Source organism: Cnephaeus nilssonii, assembly GCF_951640355.1.
Source record: "Cnephaeus nilssonii genome assembly, chromosome: 11".
Lineage (NCBI taxonomy): Eukaryota > Metazoa > Chordata > Mammalia > Chiroptera > Vespertilionidae > Cnephaeus > Cnephaeus nilssonii.
In genome coordinates, this window is record NC_137082.1 from 68689569 (window position 1) to 68714844 (window position 25276).

Genomic DNA, 25276 nt, shown 5'->3' on the forward strand with positions numbered 1-25276 from the left:
ATAGGTATTCAAAACAGAACAGAACAAAGCCAGAGCCTCCCTACCTAAAAGCTGCTCATGTGCAAAGGGTGGAGGACCAGTGACCTAACTTCAGGTCTGATTTTTGTCCTCTGGGCACTTAGGGGGAGCGCATGCTGGCCAGCAGCCTCTCCCACACCAGGAAGCCTATGGGCTTGGGGGTGGGAAACAAGCTGTGGGCCAGCACCCACACGCACAGTCCCAGCCCCTTCCTGAAGAGGAAGGGGCCGGGAAGGCCTGACTGGTGACAGCCAGCTGAGAGGCTGAGGGGGAGGGTGCCTCCCACGACCTTAGGGTTGTTCAGGCTCCAAAGAGATTAAGAAAGTATGACATTCCTGGCTGCAGACCAGCTGCAGATAACCCCAGAGAAACGCGAGGAGATGGTGGTGCCAGCAGGAGCTCCAGGGAGCTTAGAGGCTCAGGGGATCATCAGGCCAGGGCCACACAGTCTGGGATACAATCTCTTCCTTTCAAAGGGCCTGCAGATAATAACAACCACCATGTTCCATGGACCAGACCCTGTGCTGGGGCTAGGGATACAGCCATGAGGAAGCCTCAGGCTCCCACCCCAGGGAGCTCACAGTCTACTGGAAGAAGCAGACAAAACAGAGTTGAACAGCATGACGGGTAATGATGCTGGAAGCCTCTGGGTGGGGACGACATTGAAGTAGAGATCTGAGTGAATGAAGAAAGCCAACTATGCGAAGATCTCCGTGCAAAGATGTATCTGGTAGAGGGAAGCGTTCATGGAAAGCTCGAGGCAGAGTGAGTTTGGTGTTTTCCAAACAGAGGTAGAGGGTGGAGTAGTAAAGAGGAAGGAGCTAGACCCTTTTGGTGGTCATGGCCAGAATCCAGCTTTTATTTTGTGTGCCATGGGGGGAGGGGGCAATGGAGAGTTTTGAGAGGGGTGGTAAAATGCTATAGTTTCTATTTTTTCTTTTTTTTTAAGATTTTTATTGATTTCAGAGAGGAAGATAGAGGGAGAGAGATAGAAACATCCATGATGAGAGAGAATCATGGATCGGCTGCCTCCTGCAAGCCCCCCACTGGGGATCGAGCCCACAACCAGGGCATGTGCCCTTGACCGGAATCGAACCTGGGACCTTTCAGTTTGCAGGCCGACGCTCTAGCCACTGAGCAAACCGGCTAGGGCATATAGTTTCTATTTTTAAGGATGGCTTTGGTTGGTGCAGGAAGACTAGAACTATAGGGGCAATAGTGGGGCAGGGAGTTGAGGCAAGATGTCCAGGTAAAAGATGAAAATGGCTTGGACTAGTGTTGGTGCAAATGGGAGAGAAAGTATACTAGTAGATGTAGGACATCTTTGGGAGTTGGAGACACAATTATTTACGGACATGTGGTAGAAAGAAAAAAGGGGTTAAACATGACTCCTATTGTTTTTGACTCAATTGAGCATCTGGGTGAAGGGTGGTGCCATGATCTGAGATGAAAAAAACAGAGAGGAGCAGAATGTAGTACTGGGGGTGGGGCGGGGGGATGAATTATGGATCTAGCTGGGTGAAGAGAGGAGGGAAACTGGAGGGCTAAGATGTCCTCATGATCCCTGGACGGAGGGCTGGCAATCCTTGTCAGATCAAAGTCTGTTTATGTCAGCATTTGTGTAGTATTAGAGCATCGTGAAAATTTTTTCAAGATGCTGGAATGTGCTGGGTGCTTCTTACAACCATTAGGAAGGCCCTGCAAAAAAAAAAAAAAAAAAAGAGAGAGAGAGATACATTCAAGCTGAAGATGGTAGCCCATTCTTATTATCAAAAGAAAAAGTCATGCCCAGCTGGCATGGCTCAGTGATCGGGTGTTGACCTGTGAACCAGGAGGTCACGGCTCTATTCCCAGTCAGGGCATATGCCCAGCTTTTGGGCTTGATCCTCAGTGGGGGGCATGCAGGAGGTAGCCGATCAATGATTCTCATCATTGATGTTTCTATCTCGCTCTCCCTCTCCCTTTCTCTCTGAAATCAATAAATATATATTTTTAAAAAAGAAAAAGTCATTACCTCTTGCTGCTCCCTCCCTTCCTGTTACTTTGAAATGTTATCACTGGCTTAGGAGCATCTAGATAGCATTGCTACAGACCTTCCGCCCCTTCCTCAACACAAGGAGAGGCTGGGAGCCCCATGCTGAGTGAATGACTCACAAAAACAAAGACGGGGGCTTCTGCTTGCAGGCAGGCTGCGAGGGGCAGAGAAACTGGGAGGCAGGTGGAGTGTGAAGAAAACAGGAGAAAGACATCAGAGAGACCAGTGAGCTGCTGGAGGTCCGCATGGGAGCTGAGTGGTGGAGGTGCCAGGGGCAGGGCTTGAAAAGAACCCAGGAGATGGGGAAGCCACGCCCTATGAGAAGCATTAGAATTCTTGAGTTTCAAACCTGGAAGGGCCTTCGGGGACCAGGTGGCTGTCTCCTTCGACAGAAAAGAGGAACTGGTCTGCAAGGAGGAAATGGGAAAGAAAAGGAGAAGGCAAAGACCAGGTCTCCAAGGTTTAGAAGCCACAGAAAGCCGTCAGCAGCTCCGAACTGAACTCAGAAAGCCATCGCCCTCTATTTCCCGTCTCCCCATTTGGTAAATGGCTGCCCCCCAAGGGGACAGTTCTGTCCAGCTGCTTTCTGGAAACAAGTGGTCATTCCACCTGTTTGGGAGATATACTCTCCTGGCCTGAATCTGCCCCCTCTCCCCCACACACTCCTCCCCTAGTTCTAACTGGGTCCCCTATCACATGTCCCCAGGCTCACCCATGCTGACCAATACAGGCACATACACTGCAGTGCTCATGGGCGCCGGCAGCGTGAGCGGGTGGAGGTCACTTCCTGAGGGATAGCCAGGATGTGTGTTGGGGGTGGGAGAAAGGTCAGGAGGGGCTGACGCAGCTTCTCCAAGCCATGCAGAAATCCAAAGAAAACACAGCTGGAGACAGGGAGAGGGAGTGGGGAGCCAGGCGATGCATGTTGACATCTTGGGCAGAAATCCAACGTGGTGTCCTGTGGTCAGTGGAGCTGTGTTTACTTGCTTAGACCAGTTACTTCCTCCAGCTTTATCTCAGTTTCCCAATCTGCAAAACAAGGGCAGTAATAGCTACCTCAAAGGATTGCTGAGGATTAAAGGGGATCGTTAAAGAAGAGAGGAGAGTGGAGTGGTGAAGAGCATGGGCTCTGGAGCCAGACTGACTTGACCAAATTAACGTCTCTGGGTCTGTTTTCTGGTCTGTACAATGGGATGATGATACCTATCTTGTAGGATGTTATGACATTTAAGTGAATTAATATTTGTAAAGTTTTTGTTGTTAAAAAAACTAGTTAAGCTCTGGTAGGTGTGTTCAGTGGTTAGAGCGATGGCCCGTGCACTGAAGGGTCTCAGGTTCTATCCCAGTCAAAGGCACATACCTGTGTTGGGGTGCATGCAGGAGGCAACCAATGGGTCTCTCTCTCTCTCTCTCTCTCTCTCTCTCTCTCTCTCTCTCCCCTCCCTCCATTCCACTCCATCTAAAAGCAATAGAAAAACATCCTGGGGTGAGGATTGAAAAAAAACACCCAACTAATTAATTAATAGTAATAACCAGAGACATTTATTGAGCCCTTTGGTGTGCTAAGTACTAGGTTCAGCACTTTATATACTTTATAGTTACATTAAAATCTCCCTGCCAGAGAGGTAGGCAGGTGCTAGGTCATTCTCATTTGCAGAAGTGAAACCTGAGGCCCATAAAGAGATTTACTTTTCTTTTAATGTATTCTTTTTTAAAAAAAATCCTCAACTGAGGACATGTGTATTGATATTAGAGAGAAGAAGGGAGAGAGAGAGAGACTGGCTGCCTCTCACAGGCACCCCAACAGGGGACCAAACCCACAGCCGGGTCTGTGCCCTGCCAGGGGATTGGACCCACACCTGTTCAGTGCCTGGGACCTTGCTTCAAGCAACTGAGCCACACCGGCCAGGGCAAGAGATCCTTTTGAGACCAGAGGCCACAGTTGGGATCTGACAGGATGGCCAGGCCACCCCGAAGGATTATCAAGGAAGCCCAGCGTTTGCTGGCAGAACCAGTTCTTGGAATTCGAGCAGAACCAGATGAGAGCAACGCCCGTTATTTTCGTGTGGTCATTGCTGGCCCCAGGATTCCCCCTTTGAGGGAGGGGCTTTTAAACTGGAACTATTCCTTCCTGAAGAATACCCGATGGCAGCACCTAACGTACGTCTCATGACCCACATTTGACATCCTAACGCAGACAAGGTGGGAAGAACATGTCTAGATATTTTGAAAGATAAGTGGTCCCAGCACTGCAGATTCGCGCCCTTCTGCCATCGATCCAGGCTGTGTGAAGTGCTCCCAATCCAGACGACCCAGTAGCAGGTGACGCGGCGGAGCAACGGAAGACCAGCAAAGCCCACGCCATAGGAGCAGCTAGAGCAGGGACTAGGCTATGTGCCATGAAAAACATTTAAATCGATCTGATCACCAAGTGTGCCTCACTTCTCCTGCTCTGCCAAGACGTCTTCCTTTTTTGTTTGCATTTAATGGACACAGTCTTAGAAATATTACAGAATCAAAGCCCAGACAGCTTCAGTCCTTTGGTGACTAAGTGCACAATAGCAAATCTAGGTCTTGTCCTGATTCACTGGTATATTCACTGGTATAAAGCACTAGAGGCCCGATGCTCGAAATTCATGCACGGGTACGGTCCCTAGGCCTGGCCTGTGATCAGGGAGGGCCATCTTCCCCAGCGGCCTGCAGCCGACCCCCGCCCCCCCCCCCCAACCCGGCTCACAGCTGGGGAAGAGGACCAAGAGGTGCTCAGTGCACCTCATAGTGACTGGTCCAGCGGTCGGTCATTCTGGTTGTTCTGCTGTTAGGGTCAATTTGCACATGACCCTTTTTTATATAGTATGAGCAGAGGCTAGAAGTAGCATCTGGATTGTTGTGAGATGTTTACAAGCAGTGACCCCTCTCTGCTTTTATTCATTTCTCCCATCATGGTTTAAGTACAAAGCACTATGAATGAAGGTGGTTGTCAGGGTTAGCTGCAGGCGTGTGGGTGCTTTTCTTTTCTTTTTTAAGTATTTTCCTCTTACTTTATTTCTCTTTTTAACATTTTTTTATTCATTTTAGAGAGGAAGGGAGAGGGAGAGAGAGATAGAAACATTAGTGATGAGAGAGAATCAATGATTGGCTGCCTCCTGCACCCCCCCCCCCCCCCGGGGATCGAGACCCCAACCTGGGCATATGCCCTAACCGGGAATCGAACCGGTGACCTCCTGGGTCGACGCTCAACCGCTGAGCTACACCTGGCTGGGCTGTTTTTCTTTATTTTATTGTTGTTTTGAGGGAGGAAGGCGTTTAATTTTACGTTTTAGTAAAATATTTTTTGTTAAAAAGAAAAAAGAGATTTATTTTTTAATTTACTCCAGAACAAAGGGTGGCAGACGACAGCCCCTTGGCCGAACCAGCGAACAGGGTGTTCACTTAAATATTGCTTACAGCTGCTTCCACGCTACCATGGTGGAGCTGAACAGCTGTGACAGAGACTGTAGGGCCTGCAAAACCTAAAATATGCTATCTGGCCCTTTACCGGAAGAGCTTGCTGACCTCTGTTCTAGAAAGTGACAGAAGCAGGAAGGACTTGAACCAGGTCCGCCTGGTTCCAAAACTCCTCGCTGCTTTGTATCCCGTTTGGGTTTGTTCCTTTGTTTGCAACATCCCCGTGCTGGCTGCACAACCAAAGGCTTTCTTCCCTGTCCCTTTGAGGGAAGTCCCCCCGTCCCTCTCCAAAGCCAGAAGTGAAAGTGGAAAGGGATTTGGAGAGTCTGATCTCTCCATCCTCAGGCCAAGCTTTGGGAGAAAGGAGAACCCCAAATAAGGGAGGGAGGCAGACGGAGTAGGCAAGTTCCTGGAATCAAGGCCAGTGACTGTCCCTTGCTGTCCCCCAGCCCAAGCCAGGGCTGTGTTTAGAGTCAGCTGGACTGAGACTGGCAAGGTGCAGGAGTTGAAAAAGAATCCCAGGCTTGTGTAGGCTTCGCCTGCTCCCAGGGACCTTTGAGGGCTCCAAACCAGTTCAGTCACTCAGCAAATCCTTAGTACCGGCTCTGTGCCAGGCCCCGTTCTAGACACTGGGGATAAATGGAGACTCAGATCCCAGCTCTCCAGAGACAATGTCTCCACTAGCCAGTAACTTAATAAACCAATATTAATCGTAACAAGATCTACAAAGAAAATAAGCCAAGCTGATGTGATTGAGAGTCACTGCTAGGTAGGCGGGGAGGACCTCTCTGAAGAAGTGCCATTTAAGTTGAGACCAAAAGGACAAGGCGCCAGCTGTGGGATGATTAGGTGGAACAGCATTCCAAGCAGCAGGAACAGCAAGTGCAAAGGCTGTGCGTAAGAAAACTCAAATGGCATGTTCAAGGAACCAAGAGGCCAGGGTGGCTGGAGCAGAATGAAAAAGGGCAATAGTGATGCAAGGTGAGATGGGGTAGGCCTTATCACAGGCCAGGAAGTCAGGGTAAGGACGCAGGAGTTTATTCCAAGTGTGATGGGAAGCCACTGGGAAGGTCATGGCTAATGATGCTGATGATTGTAGCTAACATTTTTTTAAAATTTTTTTATTCATTTCAGAGAGAGGAAGGGAGAGGGAGAGAGGGATAGAAACATCAAGGGTGAGAAAGGATCATTGATTGGCTGTCTCCTGCACTCCCCACACTGGAGATCGAGCCCTAAACCCAGGCATGAGCCCCAACCAGAATTGAACCGTGACGTTCTGGTTCACGGGTCAACACTCAACCATTGAGCCACACTGGCTGGGCTGTAGCTAACATTTTTTTTTTTTTTTTGAGCCCTTACTCAATGGTAGGGGCTTATTAAGCCCTTTAAATGCATTAACTCATTTAATGCTCACAAGCAATCCAGATGAGGAAACAGAGGCCCGGAGAGGTTAAACCATTGGTACAAGGTTGCATAACTACCTTTATAGCCCACTGGGGCCGCAGGGGGGACAGTCAGTTGCAAGGGATAAGATCTCATACAGACAACAATGACACAAAGACAGTTTGCATTGCATTTAATGAGAGAAAGGAAAACTAACACCCACCAGGCTTCCTCCAGGAAGAGCGAGGGTTACTAGAGTTCAAACGTACTTTTCAGCACTTCCTCCTCTGGAATCCTTAGCACGTTCTCTTACACCCTTTCCGCCTTGCTTGCTTGCTGTTTGTGCCCCTAGTCATAACAGCTAGCATTTCCTTGGTGCTAGTGGTGTGCCATGTGTCATGCCCAGCACGTGCACTATGCCCACTTAGTATATTCTTGCAATAAGCTTATCGGTTCCCTTTGAGAATGAGGACATTGAGGCTCAGAGCTGCTTACGTCAGGGGTCCAAGAATTGGTTACTAAGAATTTATAGCCTAGGATTTGAACCCTGGTCTGTGAGACACAAGAGTCTCAGCTTTTAGCTACCGGGCTGTGACCACCCACCTGCCACCTTCCCATGAGCAGTCAGTTCACGGGCTCCCCAACAGAGGCCACAGGATGGCCTTTACCTAGTTCCCCGAGGAGGTTTAACAATAGTGCCCACCTCACAGGTTCGGAGGCGAACGCAGTTCATCTGATCTGGGGAGACCAACCGTCCTGGTTTGTCTGGGACTGGAGGGGTTCCCGGGAAGGGAGACATTCTGTTTCTTTTCTTTTAGAGAATTTTTACTAGCGTTTATTTAAGCCACGCTGATGACATCCTGGGAAGCAAGATCTCAAATGCTCCTGAGACATTCCGTTTCAAAGCCAGGAAAACCCTGAGCAAATCAGGACAAGTTGGGCACGAGCGCTTGTGGCTCAATACGTATTCAATGGACATTAGTCATTATTGCTTCTCCTCTCCTCTTTGGTCAGTTTGACAACCAAAAGGTAGCAAGCACCTACTCTGCCCTGTCCTAGGCGCTGGGAACACTGGAGGCCATTGATCTTCAGAGGGAGATGGGGGCGGGGTGTTACTGTTCAGGGAACCTAGCTCCAAAGGTTCACACACAAAAATTCACAGTTCCTGGGCTAATGCCAAACCTCCTTCTGGGGTGATTCCAGCAGCCTGTGTGGACTTGCTTGGACCCCCGTGGGAGAGGTTCCAGGGCCCTTTAGGAGAGGCAGTTGGGGGTCTCAGAGTGAAGCCTGGCAATGAGCCGATGGTGGGTGGGAGGGAAGGAAAAAATGTGCCTTTGGCATTGACTTTCTGGCTTGCCCTGGGCTGTAATAAAGGCCTAAGAGGCAGTTCCTTTTATCACACACATTTTGCTACACGAGGGAACTGAGTGACCCGCGAAGTGACTTGCCCAGGATCATGCAGGAAGAGATGGCCAATTGGAATCTGAACCAAGATCCCAGCGAAGCAGGGATTGTGGGTGCCGGCGCCAGCGGGCCGACTCCTGCACTTCCCTCCCTCCACCCAGCTTGGGTCCCCCACTTGTCTTGACAGAGGCCGGGCTTGTCACGGGGCTCTGTACAGCTCTCTCCACTCTCCGGGCTGCCAGCGTCCCGCCCCATCCCCTCCCAGCCCACGAGGGAGGAGGAGAGAGCGGGAAGAGGAGGGGGGTCGGGAGGCCCGGCTTTATAAAGGCGGCTGCAACCGCGCGGCCGGCCAGACCCCGCCGCCCAGACCTCCAGCGCTGCCCGCCGCCCCACGTGACCGCGCCGACCCTCGCTTCCCAGCTCCACAGCAGTGAGTGGGGGTGCGTCCCCATCCACCCCCAGACCTTCGCCGAGCAGCGCGGTCTACTGAACCCAGGGTGGGGAGGAGACCCCATCTAGGAGGGCGCCGAGATGGGGGTCGCCGGGCAAATTGCAGATGGTAGGGATCTAGGACCCAGGGGAACTGGCAGACCCTTCCGCCCCGCGCCCCCGGGCCCCCAGGCTCCGGGCCTTGGAGACTGCAAGCTACCCCCCAAGAATGCGCGTGCAGCCGTTCCCATGGTAACGTGCTAGCCGTGCCCGCCCTCCGCTAAAGAAAAGGAGAGGTTGTTGGGGAGACGCGGGACTGTCCCCCGGAAGGTCCAAATTCGTCACGGAGCGGTGGCACGAGGGAGCCAAGGATGTCCCCTCCCCCTCCCCCGTGCCCCACATCCTCTGGAAGCCAGAGCGCCAGTCTCTACGCCTCTCTGAGCCTCACTTTCTGCATCTGTCAAATGGGGGCAACATTACCGGTCCAAGTTTCCCGAAGAGCTATCTCGAGGGTGACGCTCCGGACCAGCCCCGCCTCCTGGCTGGACATCCGAGGAGAGTTTAGTGACCTGGTGACTCCCGTGACCCCACCTTACCCCCAGGCCCGCTCGTCATGGCCCGCTTCGCAGCCCTCTTCCTAGCCCTGCTGGCGGGAGCTCACGCCGAGATTCCCGGCTGCAAGATCCGCATCACCTCCAAGGCGCTGGAGTTGGGTAAGGCGTCGGGGCGGGCGGGGGCGGTTGAAGGTGGGGTCACCCCAAGGGTGGGCGCAGGAGCTGAGGTCTTGCTTCGGCCTCAGTGAAGCAGGAGGGACTGCGCTTTCTGGAGCAAGAGCTGGAGACCATCACCATTCCGGACCTGGGAGGCAGAGAGGGCCACTTCTACTACAACATCTCTGAGTAAGTCGGGGGCACGGGGCGGGGCTTCCACGTGGGGCGGGGCCAAATAGGTGAGGCGGTGCTTCATAGGATGGGCCAAGCCGATGAAGGTTAAGCCTGCCAGCATTGGTGGGATCAAGCAGATGGGCGTGGCCTAGGAAACGTGAGCGGGACTAAGAACAGCTAAGTGGAACGGAGGCGTGGTCAAAGCACCGGAGAAGAGGAGTCTAGAAACTCGCCAATGGACGAGAGTGGGGTCTAGGGCACCCGGGTGGAGCTCATGGGAGAGGTCCCGAGAGTGGGGTCTAGGGCACCCGGGTGGAGCTCATGGGAGAGGCCCCGAGAGCAGAGGAAGGCCTGTAGTTTAGGGCGATGGCGACAGGTGGCTCGGATCTTAGATGATGGAGACAAAAATCCAGGGTGTGGGAGGGAAGGGAGTGCAAGCAACAAGGCTTCCAAGAGAAGAGATGAAGCTTACTCTTAACACCTGAGTCAGGAGAAGCCCATCTTTGAGCTATCCTAGCCCAAGTTGAGCCACCCAAGTCCAGGGCGGGCACTTGAGGGGCAATGGGATAACCCATTCCACCCATCCCAGTTTCCCCAGGCCTGGACTGGAAGCGGAGGGGCTGAATTTCCCGTGGTTGGGCGGGATCCCCTCTTGGCCTGCAATGTGACCCTGAGGCCTCCTGCAGGGTGACGGTCACAGAGCTGCAGCTGACATCCTCCGAGCTCCATTTCCAGCCAGAGCAGGAGCTGGTGCTACAAACCAGCAACTCCTCCTTGGGGCTGCGCTTTCGGAGACAGTTTCTCTACTGGTTCATGTGAGGACCCGGCGCCCTCAGGGGAGTGGCACGTGGATCAGGAGGGCTGGGGATGTGGGGCTGTGGGCAATCCCTTCGCCTTTCTGAGTCTCAATGTCTTTATCTGTACAATAGGGACAGTCATACCCACTTCGTAGGGATTGATAAGGTTTGGCAGAATGTCTGGTAAACTGTGCAAAAGTGAAGCCTTATTAAGAGGTATCATGATGTATGGGGGTGGGGAGCAGGCAGTGAAGGCTTGGTTGACTCCAAGACTGGGTGAACGTTAACCACGTGCCCCCTCCCGACAGCTATGATGGGGGCTATATCAATGCCTCTGCCCAGGGTATATCCATCCGCACTGCTCTGCAGCTCTCCCGAGACCCCACTGGCCGAATCAAAGTGGCCAACGTCTCCTGCGAGGCCTCTGTCTCCAAGCTGTATGCAGCCTTCGGAGGAACTTTCAGGTAAGCCCCATTCCCAGCCCCAGTGCACCCATTTCGGGCCCATCCACCTAGTCCATGCAGAGTGCATAGGCTTGGGAGTCAGACCAACTGGGTCCAAATCTCAGCGCCACCATGCCCTGGCTGTGTGACCTTGGCAAGTCCCTAAAGCTTTGTGCCTCAGTTTCCTCATTGGTAACATGAGGATGATCATCGAACCTATTTCATAAGATGTTGTGAGGCATGTTTGTGTTAATATATGTAAAACTATTTAGAACAGCACCTGGCATCCTAATATACACTGAGTGGCCAGATTATTATGATCTCTGAAGGCATAATAATCTGGCCACTCAGTGTATATCCTATATAATAAAAGGCTAATATGCAAATTGTCCCCTCGACCAGGAGTTCGACCAGCAGGCAGGCCAGCCAACCGCCCATGTCCCCTCCCCCTGGCCAGGCTAGCCGGACCCCACCCATGCACGAATTCATGCACTGGGCCTCTAATATATATCTATATATCTATATTTCTATATCTATATCTATATACTGAGTGGCCAGATTATTATGCATTCAGAGATCATAATAATCTGGCCACTCAGTGTATAAAGAGCCAGGGTCCATAACGTCCAAAATGACCGAATGGACGACCGAACACCAGGCTGTGTGCACTCAACAGCCTCAGGTGGGCGGGGACTGCCTAGCGGGCTGAACTGCTGACCTCTCGGTCCCTCCTGGGTCATGGGCGCCATGGTGACCCAGTACCGACTGCCGCTGCCAAGGTGGGTGCAATGTGATTGGTTGGGGGGCCCCACCAATGCCCCATGATTGCCCCGCAGAGGGAAGCCTAGGCCACCGGCTGGGGGGGCTCCACGATCGCCCAAAAGAGGGAGGCCCAGGCTACCCGGCCAGCGGCAGTGGGCAGGGCCTCCCTCCGTGGGGCGATCAATCACACGAGTTTCGTGCACCAGCTCTCTAGTCTATATATATAAAAGCCTAATATGCTAAGTGTCCCCTTGGGAGTTTGATTGCTCGCTAAGACATGCACTGACCACCAGAGGGCAGCATGGAATGAAGGGAGGCCCTGGCCAGCAGCCAGCAGCCACTAGGGACCCTACCGATGCACGAATTTCATGCACTGGGCCTCTAGTATAATAATAAGTGGCTAGCCACTTAACCCTGAGGATAAGTGTGCACAATTGGACATGAACTGGGTTCTCAATATTTGTTGGCTCTTACTAGTTATAACAAAAATAATAACATAGGCTCAGGTTTGGGGCTGAGAAGGGGACTTTATGCTGGTTCTGGAAGAGGGTCAGGGAGAGGGGATGGAAGATTTGTCATCTGGTATAAGTACACTGTCAATTTTTCACTTGTTCAACAAGGTGTATACCAGTCCCCAAGGATTCAGCAAAGAGCTCAGATGCTAGTTGGAGGGAAAAAAACATTTGTCATTGGGGCCTTGAGAGGGACTAAGAAAGTGCTCTTGGGGTTCAGAGGAGGGTAGTCTGGGGAGACTGTCTAAAAGAGGAAGCATCTGAGCCCAGACGGGGAAATATGGAATGGGGGCATTGAGGGTGGAAGGGAGGTCATAGGTAACCACATGGGGGTGGAGATGCTCAGAACAGGTTTGAGGAACTGTAGCTAGCTTCATTTGGCTGGTGGGGGGCTGGTGTAGGAGAGGTCATGAGAATAAGAATGAGGGGATTTGGGCATGAGTCATGGAAAACCTCTATTAAAGCGCTGGTAATTCAGGTCAGAGTTGATGTGTCCAACCCCCTGCCTCCATCTCCCTGATCAGTGACTTCTCCTGGACCTAGATTGGGATAGGGGCAAGACTGGACTCACCCCTCTCTTCTCTCCTCACAGGATGGTGTATGACATCCTCTCCACATTCATCACCTCAGGGATGCACTTCCTCCTCAACCAGCAGGTGTGGGCAGTGGCAGGTCTGGGGGACAGTGGGGGTCACCTTTCTCTCAAAGACCCTGACTCTGGTGCCCACCTCTCAGATCTGCCCAGTGATCTACCATGCAGGGACGGTGCTGCTCAACTCCCTTCTGGACACTGTGCCTGGTGAGTTGGTGCTGGCGGGAGGGGGGAGTGGAGGGCTCTGGGTCAGCCCTGGGGCTGGAGTGGGGGTGAGGAGGAGGCTGGGTCCACCGCTGGCATGCCGTACTTCAGAGTAAACCCCTAAGAACATGGAGCCCCAGCTGTGGAGGTCTGTGGCCTCTGCTGACTCACTGCATGACCCACGGTAAGTATTCACGTTTCTCCCGGCCTTGTGGTCTCCTCATTTTGCTGGTGAGGCCTCCCCCCGGGGTTGCTGTGAGGATTAACTGAGGGGCTGGTTGTCAAGGTCCTCAGTATATGCTTGCTGATCACTGGGACCTTACTTGTGTTCATCACCTGGCACTTAATAAATGCTGAACTAATGTGAATTCTCTTTTCCGAAGCTGTGACCTGTCAGCTGTGGGGATGGGCAGCAAAGCAGGAAGCAGGGGAAACCATGAGGGAAAGGAATCCCTTGTCATCTTGTTTAGAGATTTGATGAAACCCCTGTAGTAGCAGTAGTAGTAGTAGTAGTAGTAGTAGTTAGGGATCTGATGAAACCCCAGTAGTAGTCGTAGTAGTAGTAGTAAGGGATCTGATGAAACCCCTGTAGTAGTAGTAGTAGTAGTAGTTAGGGATTTGATGAAACCCCTGTAGTAGTAGTAGCAAGTAGTAGTAGTAAAAATAGTAATAGCTGCCATTATTGAGCACTTAAGCACATCAGGCACTAAGTGCTTTCCACATAAAACTAATTTGATCCTCGTAACAACCCTGTGAGGGAAGTATTTTATGGATGAGAAACTGAGGCCCAGACAGCTTAAGCACCTTGCCTCACCCAGCTCAGAGTAACGTGAGCTCTTCCCCACAGTACGAAGTTCTGTGGACCATCTCGTTGGCATCGACTACTCCCTCCTGAAGGACCCTGTGGTCTCCACCAGCACTATGGACATGGACTTCCGGGTGAGCTGCCCGGCTGGTGCGTCTGTCACCAAATTCCCTTCTTCTCCCCAAAGTTGCTAGTTTCATCTTCCTAAAGCTCAGCTCTGATGATGCCACTCCATTGCCAGGAATGCTGCAGCTCCCACGGCCGACAGCATTAGCTCCATCTCCTGGGTATAGCATTGGAGGCTTGTTACTCTTGTCTGCCCCCCTCTCCCACCCCCCTTCCTAACTTCATCCTGTTCCTCTTTCTCAATATATCCCTCGATTCCTACCTCAGGGCCTTTGCTCAAGCACTAATTTCCCCATGTCCACTGAAGGAGTTGGGCACAGAGCTCTGTGCACATAATCTCTTTCACCCTCTCATAATCCTGTGAGTCAAGTCCTCCTTTAGAAATGGAGACTTGCTCAGAGGTGATGTCACAGCACCTTTGCTCCTAGTGGGGGACAGCAGTTTCAGAGCACAGACTCCAGAGCTGGAATGCCTGAAGTTCAGATACTAGCTCTGCCACTTACTAGCTGTGTGACCCTAAGCAAGTGGCTTTACCTTTCTATGGGGATGGAGCCCACAACCCTGCGCATGTGCCCTGACCAGGTGCCGAACCCTGCCCTCTTGGTTCATAGGTTGACACTCAACCACTGAGCAACGCCAACTGGGCTGTTTAGATTGATTTTTAGAGAGAAAGGGATAAAGTGATAGAAACATTGATGAGAAACATTGATTGGCTGCCTCCTGCATGCCCTCTACCGGGACCAAGCCTGCAACCCGGGCACGTGCCCTGACTGGGAATCGAACCATGACCTCCTGGTTCATGGGTCAATGCACAACCACTGAGCCACTCTGGCCAGGCCCATTGCCTTTTAAGAAATGTACTTATGGGTCCCCCAAGGACAACAGGGTCCAACTCCCCACCACTCCTCACAGTGCTTAGCACCGGGCCTGGAGACATCGTGTGTGGGACCAGTTTACCTTGGTCCTGACCCTGACCCCCCCACTCCAGGGGGCCTTCTTTCCGCTGGCCCAGGGGAACTGGAGCCTGCCTAACCAGGCAGTGGAGCCCCAGCTGCAGGACGAGGAGCGGATGGTGTACGTGGCCTTCTCTGAATTTTTCTTTGACTCAGCTTTGGAGAGCTACTTCCAGGCGGGGGCCCTGCAGCTGTCGCTGGTGGGGGACAAGGTACGCCAGGGCCTGTGTGTGGGATGAGCAAGAGGCACTTGTGATGGAGCTCCTGTTGACCCTGCCTCACCCCCAATTCCCCTGACCAGGTGCCCCACGACCTGGACATGCTGCTGAGGGCCTCCTACTTTGGGAGCATTGTCCTGCTGGTGAGTGTTGGTGGGACGGAGGGAGGTGGCCAGGGTGGGTGCGCACACCACCCGCAGGGGACCCGTGAGGTGTGCAGGTGGAGGCCCCAAGTGGCAGCCATGGAGGAGACAGAAGTCCTGGCCTCTGGCCAAGTCTCCTCACCTAGCTGGGCCTGTGGCTAAGTCTGTGCAGGGGCTCACTAGTTCCTGCTCCGTCTGTCCTTCCGGAAGCCGTGATGAGGACGAGCTGAGAATGCAAGCTCTGCAAGGAAGTGTAGGGGCTTTAGTGACTGATGTTCTGCTTTTTGCTTATTTTCCTTTGCTTAAGGGGGATATCCTCACCAGAGGATATTTTTTTTCATTGATTTTTTAGAGGGAAAGGGAGGGAAAGCAGGGGGAGAGAAACATGGACTCTAACGTGAGAGAGACACATTGATTGGCTGCCTCCCGCACATGCCCCAACGGGCCAGGGACGACCTGCACCCAAGGTACCCGAGGTACGTGCCCTTGGCTGGGGATCGAACCCACGACCCTTCTGTCTGCAGGTTGATGCTCTAACCGCTGAGCCAAACTAGCCAGGGCAGGGAGTTTAAAACTTAACAAGGAGTATTTCGGTGTCCTTGGTTCCGTTTTATAAACGATGGAGCTGATATGTGAACCTGGATTATGACTCTCTGATTCCTGGTCATACTGGCGTTCACTACACTGTACAACCTCGTAGGGTTGTTATGAGGATTAAATGAATTAATACGCATAAAGCAAGTGTAACAGCACCTGCAACAGAGTAAGTGCTCACTGAACACTAGCTGCCGTTATTATTGCTGTCATCACATCATCAAACTTACGGCCAAGCGCTGTTCAGAGCATGGGCTCTATTGCCAGACTGCCTGGGTTTGCATCCCAGCTCTGCAACGAGGAACTACATAACCTCGAACAGGTTACTTAACTTCTCTGCGCCCTAATTTCCCCACCTCCAAAAGGAATACCTGTCTCACATGGTTCTGGTGAGGTTTAAATGAAATGTCTGGTTAAGAGTAAGCACTTGATCAGCGTGGAAACCTAGCAGTTCTCCACACTGCCCCCTAGAAGCAACAGCACAGAGGTTAGAGAGAGGAGATAGGGCTGGGGACTGGGACATGGAATGCAGACTGTCTCCGAGGAGTGTGGATGGGCGATGGATCACGAATACTGAGAACGGAGAGCAGAGAGAGAAGGAAGGAATATTCTTAGAGTAAGACACTTGTGTGAGCAAAGGCACAGAGGCTGGACACCAGGGTTGGGAAGCGACACCTTTTTCATATTTGTCCTCTGGGCTCTCAGAGGGCAGACCTCGAGCCCCCTCCTCCGGGGATCACCTGGGGACAGATCCGGGGTTGACCCTCCCTCCTGCTCCACCCGCAGAGCCCGGCAGTGCTCGACTCCCCGTTGAAGCTGGAGCTGCGTGTGGTGGCACCACCGCGCTGTACCATCAAGCCCTCCGGCACCACCATCTCCGTCACGGCCAGTGTCACCATCGCCCTGGTCCCACCCAACCAGCCCGAGGTCCAGCTGTCCAGCATGATCATGGTGCGGGCACCCGAGTGAGGGCTGCGGAGGGTTGGAGAGAAGCGGGCTGGGTACCTGCCTGGTCAGTAACACACGGCCCCTCCCTATGTTCCCCCAGGACGCCCGTCTCAGCGCCAAGATGGCCCTCCGGGGGAACGCGCTGCGCGTACATCTGGACCTGCGCAAGTATGAGACGTCTGAAAATCTCGGGAAAGCCCTTAACCTCTGAGCCTCAGTGTCTTTAGGATAATCACCTCTGCCTACAGAACTGGGGAGCTAAAATTCTGTCTTACCAATGAGCCACTGAGGAGCTGTGGTCTTTCACAGAGTGCTCCTTTGAGAGATGACCAAACTAGCCCAGCAAGGCTGAGTGACATGCTCAGTCACACCGCAGCGCCTAAGAACCGGGGTTTTGGCAGGAACCCAGCACAACTTAGCTTTGTAATTTTTTTAAAAAAACTTATTGATTTTAGAGAGAGGGGAGAGAAACATTGATTTATTATTCCACTTATTGATGGATTCATTCCTTACTTCTGGTATGTGCCCTGACTGGGGATCGAACCCAGCATCCTTGGCATATTGGGATGATGCTCTAACTGAACTACCTGGCCAGGACTCTAACTTCTTAAACACATTTAGTGTCTGGCAGGGAGTAAGCACTGCACTTTTTTAAATTTATTATTTTTTTATTTCTATTGATTTCAGAGAGGAAGGGAGAGGGAGATAGAAACATCAACAATGAGAGAATCATTGATCAGCTGCCTCCTGCACGCCCCCTACTGGAGACTGAGCTGGCAACCTGGGCCTGTGCCCTTGACCGGTATTGAACTCGGGACCCTTCAGTCCGCAGGCTGACGCTCTATCCACTGAGCCAAACCGGCTAGGGCAGCACTGTACTTTTTGTTAAAGATAAGCAGCACATGCCCTTGCAGTGTTGCTCAGTGGTTAGAGTGTCAGACCATGCATGGAAGGGTCTCGGGTTTGATCCCTGGCCCCCGATCCCCAGCCCCTGTTGGGGCACATGCAGGAAGCAACCAATCGATGTTCCTCTCTCTCCCTCCCTCCCTCCCTCTCCCTCTCCCTCCTCTCCCCCTCTCCCCTCTCCCTCTCTCTAAAAAAAAAAAAAAAATCAATGGAAAAACATCCTCTGGCAAGGATTAACAAAAAAAAATAATAATAATAATAAATAACACAAGCTATCCGCAGAAGTCTGGCATGTAGGAAGTGCTCAACAAATAAGCAGCAGCCAATGTAGGAAAAAGAGACCTAGAAGTGGCTCACCAAGAAGACACATCTGGATGTCCTATGAGCATCAACCTATGAACTGGGATATGGTTCATTCCCGGTCAGGGCACATGTCCAGGTTGCAGGCTCGATCCCCAGTAGGGGGCATGCAGAAGGCAGCTGATGGATGATTCTCTGCCATCATTGATATTTCTAGCTCTCTCTCCTCCCTTCCTCTCTTTGAAGTCAATAGAAATATATTAAAAAAATAATACACACCTGGAGTGGTAGAACCCCTTGGAAAGGTGTAGAGGTGGGACACCTGAGACGGAAACTCGGGCTTCTGGTGGCTAGGCCTGGGTGGCCTAGTGGAGGGGAGTTAGCCCACCAGGTATTTCTCTCTCCCACAGGTTCCGAATCTACTCAAACCAGTCTGCACTGGAGTCCCTGGCAGTGAGTTGGGAATGGTGGGTGGGCCAAGGCTGGGGTCAGGGTGAGCGGCTAAGGTAAGCCCACCCGCTCTTCCCACCCTGACTCCGCCCACCTCCCTCCCAGCTGATCCCGCTACAGGCCCCTCTGAAGACTATGCTGCAGTTTGGGGTGATGCCCCTGCTCAATGGTAGGGTGGGGGTATGAGGTGGGAGGGGAGGAGAGGGACCTGGGTGGGCCCCGACTGAGCCAGCTGTCCCCACCCACAGAGCGGACCCGACGTGGGGTGCAGATCCCACTACCTGAGGGGATGGACTTTGTGCGAGAGGTGGTGACGAACCACGCGGTGAGTGGGGGCACAATGGGGAAGGAGGGCAGAGCCTTCCTCTTCCTCAGCAGGCTGGGTGCAGCCCAACCTGATAGGAGCTCCTCCCTCATCAATTGCTCCCTCCCATTTTAATCTTACATCAGACCTCCAGCCCTTTGTGCAGGCTGGGCCCTCACCTTGGAATGATTCCAGCTCCAGTGCCTACTCATCTCTCAGGTCTTAGCTAAGAGGTCACCTCTTCCAGGAAGGCCTCCTTGAGCCCCACGGGCTGTATTCCTGCAGCCTCTATTTCAGCACCCTTCACAGCAAGTTATAACTGCTTTGCTGTTCCATCTGTCCCACTAGACTGAGAAGCCCCCAAGGCCATGACTCTCTCTTTATCTCTAAACTCTGGCCTCAGTACTGGAATGAACAGACTTCCTTCCCTGCCCCGCTGCACAGGGCTTCCTCACCATTGGGGCCGACCTCCACTTTGCCAAAGGGCTGCGAGAGGTGATTGAGAAGAACCGGCCTGCGAACACCATGGACTCCGGGGTACCCAGTGCCCCACCACCCTCCACAGCCGCTGTCTGAACCCTCAACCCCGCCCCTGGCAGTTGCATTCAGGACCAATGCCTCTTATCCCCTCCTTCACCCCCTCACAGCTTACAGTACCCTCTTTAACCCCCAGTGCCACAGAGAAGAAGAGGTTGTAAGTGGTACCAAATTTAATTCCATAATCGCACTCAGTCCATCAATTACAGTCCGTCCAACCTCCCAGTGGGCTGTCCCAAGCTCTATTGTGTTCCTGGGGCGGCATCAGTGCATTAAGGGCATTGTCTAAGCAGGGAGGGGACCAGGCCCTACCCGTCAGGAATAAAGTGCTAAGTCCCTCACTGCCCTGCAGGGGCATTTTGCATTAAGGAGGCCCTCCCTTCTAGCGGGAGAGGCTGGAGGGGCTGCCCCCGTGGTCATCAGTATGGCTGCTTATTCAGGAAGCGGGAGAACATGGTGAGGGCGGCCTGGGGCTTGTCGGTGGGGACCATGTGTCCAGCGCCCTGAGAAGCAAAGCTTTGTAAGATTCCGTCCCTTGCCCCTGGGGGCTTCCTTCATCCCATTGGATCCCCCCTAGCCAATGACGTTCCTCCTCCACCCACCCTGCCCCAAACCTTCCAATCTTCATTCCCTCACTGCCAAAAACTTGCCCTTGGGGGGCCAGATGGAACCCAGCATAAAAGGAAATGGGAAGGAAAGGACGGGTGGGTCCTGCCCCAGCCCTCTCGCCCCAGCTAGCCCCCCCTCGCCAGGCCCAGGCCCTACCTTGATGGTGAGAAAGGTGATGTGGGAGAACTCCTTCACGAAGCCCGCAATCTGCTCCCCACTGTCCCCGTAGTTCACTAACCAGGGCCGGCGCTGTACCTCCATCTGCCCCACCAGGAAAGACTTAGCAGCCGGCAGCCACCCACCATCCCTGCTCACAGACACCGAACCTCAAGACCATAGGGGCCGGGAACTCCTCCAGGTTTGCCCTGTCTGCCAGGCGTGCTCACCCTACCCCTGCACCAGCCTCACCCCGGGGCCAACATCCCTGCCTTACCTTCTGGTTGAGGGAATCCACAAACCACTCATCCCCCAAGAAATTGCAGGCCATGTCCACATCTCCGTTGTAGAGCAGGATCCGGTATTTCTGGAGCAGAGCAGGGGCAAGTGGGAGGTCTGGAACAAGCCCAGGTCTCCGCCCTTATCAGGTTCAAGCCCTACCCCTAAGGGAATTCAAGGGGCCCAGCTAAACAGGATAGACCAGGAAATGCTTGTGCTTTCTGACTGCTTTCCTGCGTGTCCAGTGCTCTAAGAAATGCTTTACCTGTGAAGGTGGATGCCATTATTAATCCCATTTTACAGCTGGGAAAACCGAGTCTCAAGATATGTGAGAAACCTGTCTAGGGTCACATGGCTAGTAAAGAAACTTGCACCCAGGCAATCTGACCCTCAGCCCACGCTCTAACCACTGTGCATACAGACCTGGTCCTAACCTGGCTCTGCTAGTGTCTCCTAGGTGACCTTGGACAAGACCTCTCCCATCCTGGACCTCCATTTGCCTATCTGTAACACCATCTGACTAGCTCTTCTCACCCTAAAGGCTTCTTGGCTAAAGCAGACCCCTCAACCTCCTACACCAGAGCAGCCTGGGGTGGGGCCAAAGCCAGATTCAAATCCTGACCCAACTATAGGACCTCGGGCAAGTGCTTCATTTCTTGGAATTTCAGCTTCCCGTTTCCTCTGCCTTGCCACACGGCTCCAGGGCCCTGAGGCTGCTGGTGCACCCGGCTGTGCTGCCCCGACTCACCTGTGGGGCAAGCAGCTTAAGGTACTGGGAACTCATGCTTTGGTAGAGACGGCGGTACTGTATATTCACAAGGAAGCTGCAGGAGAGACCAGGCAGGGGAAGAAAGAGTCAACAGATCAGACCTCTCCTATCCCCAGGCTCCAGCCAAGGAGGTAGACAGCTGGGACCCAGTCCCCTCCTCGGGCATGCTACTTCTCTAGACGGGGGCTGGAATTCAGAGGTCCTCAGCCCACTCTCATTTAGAAAGGCACAGGGACACTTGGGTTGTTTCAATGACTGGATGCAACTGGCATTTAGAGCATAGAGGCTCGTAGGTGTGAGAACCACAGCATATAACAGCAGGGCATGGGCACGGACCAACCCAAAAGGGACCCAAGTGGTCCCTGCTTGCCGCTCATCACCTTTTTACTCGGGTCAACAGAGAGCTGAGCTGCTGGGATGGCACTGGAGTGGAGGTGAGGGAGGGGAGTTGGGAGTGTGTCTACTATTTTAACAACCACGTGGCCATTTAAGGATGAACTGGCTGAAAATCAACGTAGGGTTTAAACACCCTGGAAAACAACTCACTGTTGCCCCGAGTGCCAAAAGATTCCTGGGGATTTTTCTGATGCCCACAAGCCCCAACAGGCTGCCAACCCCCAGCCACCAGCAGCCACAGAACCTCACTTGCACATGTCCCAGCCAGGCAGCTGCTCGGGGATGTGGAGGGCCTTCCGCACAAAAGGGTTGTTGAGGTAGGTGGAGGTGGCTGTGGTGTTGGTGCAGGGGGGGTCCAGGTGTACCCTATCCCCAGAACGCAGCAGTGCCTGAGGGGCACAGACAGAGTCAGGGTCTTCACTTCCCTGCCCTGCCTCTCCCGACCCCAAGAGGAAGCCCAGACTCTTGCACACCTGATGCCACGTTCGCTTCATTGGCAGGCGAGTGAAGATGTTGCCAAAATCCTGTACCACGACAGTATCCTTCTCATACCTGCAAGAGAAGTGGGGGGATAGGTGCTTGAGCCTCAAGACAGGGCTGCGGTTGGCCCAATGGGCACCCAGCAGCTCTTACCTTACATGGCCTGGCACCCCCCCAGCACATGGGGCATAGAGGTTGTAGATGTTGAGACCAGAGCTGGCCACAATGCGAGACACTTCCTGGAGCTGCAACGGCACCCCGCGCCACCATGCTTTACGAAAACCTGGCTTCCCCGTGACATCAACTTGTCCCAAGATTTAGTGCTTTCCTACCTCACCCTGTCATTACCCTTCCTCTACTTTTTTTCACACTTAGGGAAAATGAGGCTCAGTGGAAGGAATCAGCCAGACCTGGGTTCAAATCCTAGTGCTTCTACTTCCTAGCACTGTGACGTCAACGTTCTTGGCTTCAGTTTCCTTATCTGGAAAATGTGAATCATGTATCTCCCTTAAAGGAGAAACTGAAGATTATATGATGTGCCTTGGCACAGGGCAGGTGGTCGATCAGAGAACACCTTTCTCTCCCAGGGGTGACGGGATTTACCCAGAAAATCACAGGATGGGGTGATGGCTTGGCATCCATATTCATGTGTCCCAGAGAACCCCAATTGCTGAAGGATGCAGGATAGGACAATAGGGGTGGGGGCAGGGAGTCCCCCAGGAGGAGACGTGGTCCTGTTCCCTGGACTGGGGATACCAGGATGACACACGGGGGCAGGACCTTACACTGTTCACACATTCTGGGTCTTTGTTGTCGTAGAAGTTACACTTGTTTTGAGAGCAGCAGTGGGTCTGCAGGGAAGACCAGAGCCTGGATAGGAGATCAGAGTGAAAGTGCTTAGACAACCACTTTCTCCTCCCAACCTCCCATGGTGACCAGGCCCCAGGGGAGGAGGAAATATATCACAGGGTGTGTATGTAGGTCCCCAACCCAGCTGCCCCTGGGCCATCCTACCAGCCCTCCTTGGTCCCTTTAAATTCTAATCTCTAGTCTTAGGCCTTTTAGCACCCTCCTAACAACCCCAGCCCCCATCTTCTGCTCATAAACCAGGGTAGGGCTCAGGATATTATGTGCCCGGAGGACAGACCTGAGATCTTGTGACCCTGTCCCACCCAGAAGATTGCCCAGCTGCCCCCCTCCCATACCTGTTCCCCAGGAGGCCGTGGTAGTAGGCAAAATAGACGAGAGAGTTGTCATTCTGTTCATAGGAGGAGAGTCCGTTGCCCACGGCCAGCCCCTATGAAACAGGGCATCCAGTTCAGCGGGAGGCTGGGGAGAAGGAACTTCCCTTGACCTACACCCAGACCTTCAGCAATATGGAAACTGAAACCCAGGGTGTTTTGTGGGGGTGTGTGGGTGGGGGAGGCCACACAACATAGAGAACAGAGCTGGCAGCCTGACAGATGAGTTTCCTGTCACCGGAGGCACGTGAGCAGAGAGGCGAGCTCGTGGTGAGGGTGTTATGAAGGAGTCTGGGTTGGATGGGGGAGTTGACCTGTTTGACCTCCCTGATCAGGAAGCTATGACCACTTCCCCCTCTCCCCCCTGCAGCAGTCCTGCACCTGAAGGTTCATGCTGGGGTCCTGCATGACCAGCACAGCCAGGGTGGGGATGTAGATGCCGGCATAGCTCTCTCCCGTCAGGAAAAGCTCATTGTCCTTGTACTCCGGGAAGAGGCGGAAGAAATCTTGAAGGGCCTCAAAATTACTCTGTGCGACCTGGGGATGGCAGGATGGAGGGGGTATCTGAGCTGGAAAGAACCTCCAGATAATGACACCAACCCACCCTGTTTGTGCAAGAGGAAGTGGCTTCATAGTGACAAGATCACACCGGGTAGCATTTAACAGCCAAAAATGGACTCCAAAGCCATGGTCTTTCCCTGTATCATGCCACCTTTAGAAAACCAGGGAGGCTGGGCACACGGGCAGGTGCAGGACTCACCTCAGTGTCATTGGTCGCATAATACTTGTCCTTGGAGTAGGAGAAGCCCACCCCGGCTGGGGACTCGAGGTACAGCACGTTGGCAATCTAGAGGGGAGGAGGAAACAGCTGCAGAGAGCTCCACACCCCGTCCAAGTGCCCAGACATCCCACAGGACAAACAGCACCGCCCGTACCAGGTTCCAGGAATAGGGGTTGTACTCCAGGGTGACACCATCTGGTTGGACCTGAGGAGGAAAGATATGGCTGATTAAGTCCCAAGAGCCAACTGGGTGGAGGCAAAGGGCCACCATGTCAAGCCGATGGTACAGATAAAGAAAGTAAGGCTCAGAAAAAGGGCACATTTTGGGGGGAAAAGACCAAAGTCCTTTTCTCCGGCCTTTTCCTTTGGGAATGTCCCCTCCCTCTCCTTTTCCTGGGTCATGGAGGAGGGAGCTGCTTTCCACTCACCAGGAAGGGGCCGTGCTCGGTGAGGAAGCCATCTAGGGAGCTGCAGCCCGGCCCTCCATTGAGCCAAAGCACCACAGGGCTGCTCTTGGGATCCTTCTGGGACTCCACAAACCTGGGAGGGAGGGGTCAGGCCTGGGTGGGTGCAGGTGGAGGGGCCTCTTCCAGCCCTCCCTGCTGCCAGGCTCCCTCAGGAATCTTCAGAACCCCCTACCCCGCCCCGCAGTCCTCTCCCCAGGTGGGCATCACTGTGCCCCCTCCTCTCCCCGCCCTGGGAGGGAGAGCCGCGGACCAGTAGTGGAGATGCTTGGAGCCCGAGCCTCTGAGGTAGCCCGAGTACTGGCGGAAAGATGGCTGCTTGGCCAGCCCGGGCAGACACTGGATCTCGTCTTGATCGGGGGCTGCCTCGCCTCGGGGCGACCAGAGCAGCAGCAGCAGCAGCGGGAAGAAGAGCGGCGACGGCGCGGCTCGGACCATCTGCGGAGGAAGCGGGCGCCGGCTGTTTACTGGCTCCCTGGCGGCGTGCAGCCGTCCCCAGGGAGGAGCTGGCGGCGCTCCCCGGCCCCAGCTCCCAGCCCAGCCTCCCCCGCTCGCTCCGCGTGCCGCCGGGGGATCCGGGATCCCCCCCCCCCCAGCCTTCGGCGTCCCCTCACCTCTGCTCCCCCGCGTCCTTGTTCTCCCGGAGCTGTCGGGCGGCGGGAAGTCATGTGTACCCTGAGTCACGTGTGCTCCGGCGTCACGTGACAGCCTCGCGCGGCTCCGCGGGGAATGCTGACCCGGGAAAGGAGGGGGCGGGGGCGGTCCACGCCCAGTCAGGGTCGGGGGCCTCGCAAGTCACACCTCGGGTGCCGGTGATCAGATGACTTGGGTGTGGACGGCCAGGATCCCCCAGCCTTCCCTGGGGCAGTTTAAGGCGGGAGGGCTTAAGAAAGCGGCACTAGGACCC

At 53.7% G+C, this 25276-nt stretch overlaps 2 protein-coding genes and 1 pseudogene across 3 annotated transcripts; 2 read left to right on the forward strand and 1 right to left on the reverse strand.

The window, feature by feature from the left end:
• Positions 1-4010: 4010 nt before the first annotated feature.
• LOC307107717 (ubiquitin-conjugating enzyme E2 N-like) lies at positions 4011-4467 on the forward strand (annotated as a pseudogene). The gene has a single exon. The product of its transcript is annotated as a ubiquitin-conjugating enzyme E2 N-like (transcript).
• A 4127-nt stretch (positions 4468-8594) lies between these two features.
• On the forward strand, positions 8595-19419 carry PLTP (phospholipid transfer protein). Its single transcript, XM_079784450.1, has 16 exons — positions 8595-8717; positions 9319-9429; positions 9516-9615; positions 10287-10415; positions 10706-10861; positions 12707-12770; positions 12850-12913; positions 13758-13849; positions 14830-15006; positions 15096-15155; positions 16536-16700; positions 16798-16865; positions 18314-18356; positions 18459-18522; positions 18602-18678; positions 19102-19419. The coding sequence occupies exons 2-16, from the start codon at positions 9330-9332 to the stop codon at positions 19231-19233; spliced, it is 1491 nt and encodes a 496-aa protein (XP_079640576.1). The 5' UTR covers positions 8595-8717; positions 9319-9329; the 3' UTR covers positions 19234-19419.
• CTSA (cathepsin A) lies at positions 19350-25144 on the reverse strand. Its single transcript, XM_079784451.1, has 15 exons — positions 24984-25144; positions 24623-24807; positions 24334-24445; positions 24060-24110; positions 23885-23971; positions 23506-23661; positions 23089-23180; positions 22669-22753; positions 22037-22128; positions 21877-21955; positions 21653-21792; positions 20987-21062; positions 20237-20326; positions 19960-20064; positions 19350-19697 (listed from the first exon to the last, which is right to left on the reverse strand). The coding sequence occupies exons 1-15, from the start codon at positions 25035-25037 to the stop codon at positions 19614-19616; spliced, it is 1488 nt and encodes a 495-aa protein (XP_079640577.1). The 5' UTR covers positions 25038-25144; the 3' UTR covers positions 19350-19613.
• Positions 25145-25276: the final 132 nt, after the last annotated feature.

Bases quoted from the DNA above. Each gene is read 5' to 3' on its own strand.
- PLTP (XM_079784450.1), top strand. From the start codon at position 9,330: ATGGCCCGCTTCGCAGCCCTCTTCCTAGCCCTGCTGGCGGGAGCTCAC. The intron at 13,850-14,829 runs GTGAGCTGCCCG...CCCCCACTCCAG, and splicing joins CTATGGACATGGACTTCCGG to GGGGCCTTCTTTCCGCTGGC. The intron at 18,357-18,458 runs GTGAGTTGGGAA...CCTCCCTCCCAG, and splicing joins CTGCACTGGAGTCCCTGGCA to CTGATCCCGCTACAGGCCCC.
- CTSA (XM_079784451.1), bottom strand. From the start codon at position 25,037: ATGACTTCCCGCCGCCCGACAGCTCCGGGAGAACAAGGACGCGGGGGA. The intron at 24,808-24,983 runs GTGAGGGGACGC...CTTCCTCCGCAG, and splicing joins AAGGACGCGGGGGAGCAGAG to ATGGTCCGAGCCGCGCCGTC. The intron at 24,446-24,622 runs GTCCGCGGCTCT...CCTCCCTCCCAG, and splicing joins TCCAAGCATCTCCACTACTG to GTTTGTGGAGTCCCAGAAGG.